The sequence below is a fragment of the Quercus lobata genome, chromosome 2 (assembly GCF_001633185.2).
Source record: "Quercus lobata isolate SW786 chromosome 2, ValleyOak3.0 Primary Assembly, whole genome shotgun sequence".
NCBI classification, from domain to species: Eukaryota; Viridiplantae; Streptophyta; class Magnoliopsida; order Fagales; family Fagaceae; genus Quercus; species Quercus lobata.
This window is the reverse complement of record NC_044905.1, coordinates 74,002,218-74,009,156: the sequence shown is the minus strand read 5'-3', so window position 1 is coordinate 74,009,156 and position 6,939 is coordinate 74,002,218. Positions and strand designations below refer to the sequence as shown.

At 34.3% G+C, this 6,939-nt stretch overlaps 1 protein-coding gene across 2 annotated transcripts; it reads left to right on the top strand.

The window, feature by feature from the left end:
- The first annotated feature begins 547 nt into the window (after nucleotides 1-547).
- On the top strand, nucleotides 548-6,196 carry LOC115976568 (glucuronokinase 1-like). 2 transcript variants are annotated; one of them, XM_031097917.1, is made up of 7 exons: nucleotides 868-958; nucleotides 1,178-1,251; nucleotides 2,594-2,743; nucleotides 3,759-3,947; nucleotides 4,034-4,150; nucleotides 5,165-5,325; nucleotides 5,753-6,196. In XM_031097917.1, the coding sequence occupies exons 3-7, from the start codon at nucleotides 2,642-2,644 to the stop codon at nucleotides 5,994-5,996; spliced, it is 813 nt and encodes a 270-aa protein (XP_030953777.1). In that variant the 5' UTR covers nucleotides 868-958; nucleotides 1,178-1,251; nucleotides 2,594-2,641; the 3' UTR covers nucleotides 5,997-6,196. The 2 variants fall into 2 exon arrangements, with proteins under 2 accessions (XP_030953775.1, XP_030953777.1); XM_031097915.1 differs by lacking the exon at nucleotides 1,178-1,251 and having other exon boundaries at nucleotides 548-958.
- The last annotated feature ends 743 nt before the right edge of the window (nucleotides 6,197-6,939 follow it).

The window sequence follows — 6,939 nt, the reverse complement described above, 5'->3', positions numbered from 1 at the left end:
TTTTCAATTAAGTTTGAATGGTATAAAGAATCCATTGTGACATCATATTTTCTTTAAAGAGTAATATGAATAGTTTTATATACAAATACAATAATATAAATATTTATTAATAACTACCATTTTTATCAAATTTCAAATTTTAGAAGGAAAAAAAAAAAAAAACAAAAGAAAGAAAAAAATTCATATTTTGAGAAATTTTTTTATTTATTGCACAAATTATCGGCTAATAATAATATGCATAAAATCAAAAACTTTAAACAATTTTACACACTATTCTCAATATTTAAATATCTATCAAACTTCTTATTTAATATAATCATAATAAATATTTATCATGCATCTACAAAAGTTAAAGCTTGTGTCCAGTGAAACTTTCATTGGACACATTAGATTGTAAACACGTGTCAGCCGTATCCATCATTGACATCAGATTTTTTTTTTTTTTTTTTTTGAAAACACTGACATCAGATTTTTAAAAGTACCATTATCCATGCCACCTTATTAATTAATTCATTAAAAGTGAAATACCATATGTCTAGATTTGGCAGAGCATTAGACTTTAGACGCAGAGTGTATTCATTAGATAAACTCAAACTGAAGAAAGGAAAACCTCAGCAACAGCAACACTTGAGGCTGACGTGGCACCTCGTAACGTATGCATATAGTATAAAACAGAATTTTAGGAAGAAGAACCCAGAAATCAGAATTCAGTTTCTGCAAATAGAAAGAAAGAGCAATGGAATCATCAAAAAGTGAGAATAACAAAAAAGTGATAGAGCACAAGGCTTATGCTAGAGTTGGACTGCTTGGAAATCCAAGCGACGTGTATTTTGGCCACACCATCTCTTTCACTTTCGATAACTTCTGGGCTGACGTTCAATTGCAGCCGTCTGATCACCTCATCATCACTCCCCATCCCACCCATGATCTCGTCCAGTTCCAGTCACTCCCTCACCTGGTCTCTCTCTCTCTCTCTCTCTCTCTCTCATAATTGATCTGCAATGTAGTGCTTTGAATTTGAAGATCTGGGTGTATATATATGTTTTTTTTTTTTTTTTTTTTTTTTTGTTAATTGGTTTGGTATTGCATGCAATGTATGACAAGCTCAACTTTTGTTTTTGTTGTTTATTTCGGTGTTATCTACATTTCTCTAAATGGGTTTTTTTTTTTTTTTTAGGTATTAGAATGTGATTTAGGTTTGATCTGTAGCTTGCATTTGCTGTGAAAGGTTGGATGCGATGAAATTTGAAGGTTAGATCTTGATGTGTGGGATTTAAAGGTTCAGTTTTTGATATGGTAACTGGTGGGATTTCATGTATAAGATTTGGAGAATTATTATTTTTACTGCTCTGGGGGGGAGTGGATCCTATCAGGAATATGTTATCAATGGGACCCACTAGCATGTCAGATCCAAGTACTGAATAATTACTTTAAATCTATATATATTAAGAATCTCCTCTAACCCTTTATATGGCGATTCTACGTGTATTGTAATCACAGGACTCATTGACTGATTCAAACAAGTCATGTGACTTTTAAATAGGTCCTAAAAGTACTTGTGAATAATCATTTTAGTTGCCATGTAGTGGGTTGGAAGAATTTCCTTGAAATCAATTTGGATGAACATGTTGTCCTTTATGCATAGGAGAAATGCCCTTGGAATTATTATTAAATCATGTTTGCCAGTTGAGTGTGATGGATAGAGCAAAATATGTGGATTTATTGCACGGTTGTGGGCTGCAAGGACTGGATACGTATGGTGTCGCATCAGTTCAATTGAAGCCCTTGTGAACCGGGCATTGGATGTGGCTCTGAATAGAGCAAAAAATGCAGATTTCTAGAGTTGATGCAGTTGTATATTTGGTGCCTTAAACTGCTGCATTTGCCAAATCAATGGTTTAGGAGTGTGGGTATTTTTTTCACAAACCGTGTGCAATTCTATAGTTTGCTTGTGGTAGGATAAAGGAGATTTGTTCAGGAGAGTATGTGTTGTCACCTAAGTTTTTATATGTTTCTTTTAACAGATTGAAAGGTAAACTTTTGCATACCAAAGTTATAGCTTTTTTGTTCTGATATGCATTTGGAGTTATGGGTGAAAATTCTTTTGTCCAGTAATTGTAGGTGATGGCGTTCCTCTAGTGTTAGTTTTTCAATTATCCAGTATACAGTTAGTTGTACTCAGTTCACAAAGCTTCCACTTTGGGGTCTGGGAGAGGTCATGGTGGGCAGCTGTATGGCATTTTTTTTTGGAGTGGCTGATTCCCGGTATCCAGTAATACCTTCTAAATCACAATTTGTGTTTGGCTTGACATTGTCCAATTCACATCCAAATGCAAAGGAAAAATATAAATAAATAAATGAATAGGCGGTTTTGAGTTTTTTTTGTGGGGGGGGGGGGGGGGAGTAGCTTATCTTACATTATCATATATTTTAGTTCGTCTCTCTCTCTTGATGGGTGTGTGTTTTAATGTTAAGGTTTTTTTCCCTTCGTATAGAATGTTGTGGTGATCAAGTCTTATCTTAGTCCATGTACATGATGCTACAGGTTCTGGATTCATTATAATAAAAAATGTTCTTTTACCTTTGTTTACAGGTGAATCGGTTAGATAATGAAGGTTATTATGGAGGTGTACGATTGCTTATGGCAATTTGTAGAGTTTTCCATAATTATTGCAAGGATAACAAGATTGATCTTCATGGAGGAAATTTCACGCTATCATATGACACTAATATCCCTCGTCAGGTAAAGCTTTAGTCCAGTTCTACCAGAAATTTCTTAGCTCTTTTTGTGATAATCATTATTTGAGTTGTGATACACATCTCTATGATTTATTTTTTTCCAGTATTCCTATGTTTGTTTGTGAAGTTTACTGTTTGCTACATGTCTATTTTATTGGCTTTGAGGTTTACGCCATCTATTTATCCAACCCTCTATCTTGGTAAAATGACAAGGAATAACATTTATTAGGTTGTGGAAAAGATTGTTTCTGTTGAGTGAGTTACATCCTTGTTGCTGATTTGATTTTCCTCTATGAACCAGTTATAAGTCCTGGTAAGACTCATTTGTTTGTTACCAATGAGCTCTTATTCAGTTGGCACCTCCTCCCTTTCCAATTTCTAGGTGTAGCCGTGTAGGGTGAGATTGTGGGTTCAAGACCTACTGGTTGTATGTATAACTTACCTATTTATATATATATATATATATATATACACTTATTTGTTATTGTTTATTTTGATAGGAATTGACTTACAAGATGAATAAATGACAGGGCATGAGTCCCATTTCTTGTCTTTTCTTTTTAATTTATTTTTTCTATTATGCACTTGCTTATGAATGCCATTATAACCATGATTATCTTGCGTCTTCCAATATATTGTAATTGATGTTTAATTTAACACATTAATATTTAAATATTTCTCACTTTGTGAAATTTTAATCTGCATCACCTTGTTTGGAGGTTATTTTTTCCTTAATGTTTGTGGACAATGCTGAAAGTGAATATAACAGTGTGAAAGAAACCACCTATACCTCAAGAACTGTATTTGATGTTATATATTTTTGCTTGTAGATTAAGCATGTTTCACTTTTTGATTTTGTAGCAAAGTTTTTATGTGACCTTTTGTGACCAAATGTGTTATAGTGTCTCTTTGTTGTTGTTACTAATCTTCTCTTCAATAGAAGAGATAGTCATTTAGAACTTAATTTTTGACTCTTTTGATATTGCAACATGGCTTAAGTTTTGATTTTGACATTTCAGATGGGACTTTCAGGTTCTAGCGCTATTGTATGTGCTGCCTTAAGCTGCCTTCTTGACTTCTACAAAGTTAGGCATTTGATTAAAGTAGAGGTCAGGCCTAATCTTGTCCTCGCTGCAGAGAAAGAACTTGGAATCGTTGCCGGTCTCCAAGACCGGGTGGCACAGGTTTATGGGGGCCTTGTTCACATGGTATGTGGTTTGAATTGTTGACAGAGCTTGTGCACATCTAATGGGTAAATATGTAGTCACCTAGATATGCAAATTTCCTTATGTAGGATTTTAGCAAGGAATACATGGATGGCTTGGGGCGTGGCATCTATACACCCATGGATATTAGTCTTCTCCCACCTCTTCATCTCATCTATGCTGAGAATCCTAGTGATTCAGGGAAGGTTAGCATCAAACCCTGCCCTCATCTTCCTTCCTAGCTTCTGTTTTTCTTTTTCTTTTTCATTTATTTATCATATATTTTTATTTTTTATGGGGGTATCATTTTCATTTTATGTAGTTAAAATGGTTCCAAAATCTCATGTGCACATAATTTGTATTTCTTCTAAAAAAAACGACATGCAGTAGGTTTTAGTGAACAAAAGAGTGCTGAATATAGGAGAACTTGCTTATCTTACATTTTGCCTACATTGTATCCAGAATGTCAAACAGACAAAAGCTTTATACTTTTCACATCTTAAATACTTTTGGTTTGATTCTTTATGGATCCTTCTTATATACGTTTCTATGCATTTGTTACGAAACTTGATACACTTTGGAATCACATGATGGATTATGAAGATGATGATTTTCCTCTTAGCATAATGTTAATTGATCTTTAATAACAATCAAGTGATCTCAGTGAAGCGTTTTCCCAATTCATGGAAGCATATTCATCTATAATCATGTTGGATTTTATGTTTATTTGTTTATTATCTACTTTTGTGATATACAATCTTTCTTTCTAATTGATTGATAATATTTGTTCTAAACATCTGGTTTCCAGTGTTGCATTAACTTTTTAATATATGATTTTTTTCTGTTCTTTTCCTATTGAGAGAGAATAAGAGAGCATAAGAGAGAGTATCTTGATTTAGTGATATCATGTTAAGGTTCTAGTAGATAACCTTGATTTGTAATACCATCTGCTGGTTTGATCAAGGGTTTATACTTGGATCTTTCTCTGTCAACAATTTCAGTTGAAAGCTAGTTCATTAGGTATTTACGTATAATCTTCAACTTCCATCATGGGAATGCAAATTGGGTAGTATTCTGGAAGCAAGCTGGCTGCTTCATGAAAAGAACCCACTAGTCTACTTGTCTCTAAAATTCAGGGTTCTATAGCAGGAGTGTCTTCCCATATTTCCTTCCTGAAATTGTAATGGTAGAATAATTTCAATGCATTATTATAAACGCAGGTTCATAGTACAGTACGCCAAAGGTGGCTGAATGGTGATGAGTTTATAATATCATCAATTCAAGAAGTTGCAAATTTAGCAAAAGAAGGAAGAACAGCATTACTGGAAAAGGACTATTCCAAGCTTGCAAAGCTCATGAATCGTAATTTTGATCTTCGAAGGTAAGAAATTTATTTAACTGCATAGTTTAAATCACATTGAGGAGAAGCCAGTAATCAATATAATTCAGATTAGCATTCCCAACTCCAACGTATTGAAGCTCTTTTGCTTTCATATCTCTTTATATAGATTGCACTTTAAAGATTTGTTTTGTGAAAGATAATGCTATTCTTATGAAGGGCTTTTTATGCAACATTTATGTCTGCTGCTTTGAAATGTAAGTTACTAAAATTGACAGAAAGATGTTTGTTATCTAAGAGGCACATGTCTTTGAAAATGCTTTCTTGTTTTCTTGTCAAATATAGTTATAGCATCAGCATTACTGAATCACTATCATTTTTATTCTTCTGAAACAAAAACCCTAGTTTTGCAATAAGTGCTTGTGCACATTTTATTGCTACTGAATATTATAATTTAAATATTGTGCAGGAGCATATTTGGTGATGATGCCCTTGGTGCTATAAATATAAAAATGGTGGAGGTGGCACGAAAGGTAGGTGCTGCATCGAAATTTACAGGTAGTGGAGGAGCTGTAGTTGCATTCTGCCCTGACGGGCCTTCACAAGTAAAGCTTCTGGAGAATGAATGTCAGGAAGCTGGTTTTATTGTTATACCATTGAAAGTTGTTCCATCTTGTTTAAGTGATGAAGAGCTTAAAACCCTTGAAAAATAGAGATTTAGGACCAACCTCCCCCCAAAAAGAAAAGGGGAAAAAAAAAAAAACACTAGAGAGAGCAAGAAAGAATAAGCTCATATTTGTGTAGACATTCTTTTATGCTGAATTGCTGATGTTTTATATATTGACATATCCAATTTTTTAAGGAGCACATCTTCTAATGTGCTTGATAAATGCCAAGCCCCTTTTCATTTGCTTTTCTTCTATTAGTAAATTACACGTTCACCCGAGTCTTAAACCCACAAGCCACAACCTAATCATTTACTTAACACTTATTAAGGGATTTGTTAGTTGAATTAGAGCTCATTGGCAATACCAAACTTCTTCATTGCTACGCCATGAGCTCCTTTCGGTAAAAGAATTCAACTCAAATTCGAACGACCCGCCATTTCCTAATTCATGAACCCTTAAATTTTATGAAAACCAAATCAGAACAATGGGATAGACTGTATCCTTGCTAACTGTGGCTCCTTCCTATTCCATGCACTATAGTTGAATAACCAAATTACCAAATGCGGAAGAATCCACTTTTTGCTGTCTTCACCATGGATATAAATTTGGAAATGGAACACTTTGCCAAGAATATAATCTTTTTCTATGGACATTAGCACATGGAAAGACGACAGTGCAAGTGCAATAGCCAAGGTGGAGAAACTTGTGGTCACATTTACCTTAAATGCTATAGAACAACAATGGCGTTGAAAGTTTTCACATTTTATCTCAATTCTCATGCTCACAGCTCCAAATCAAAAGATTACTCTCCCCAACCATGAGCCCATGACATCCCATTGGATCTCTAGTACCGTTCCAGAACAAGAAAATCAACCATTCCCGAGCCATTTCATATGCCAACGATTCCTTATGTTCTCTCTAATGGTATCTCACCGCACATATTATTAATGGTGCCTCACAAACCAAACCCGTACTAGAGGTAATGGGG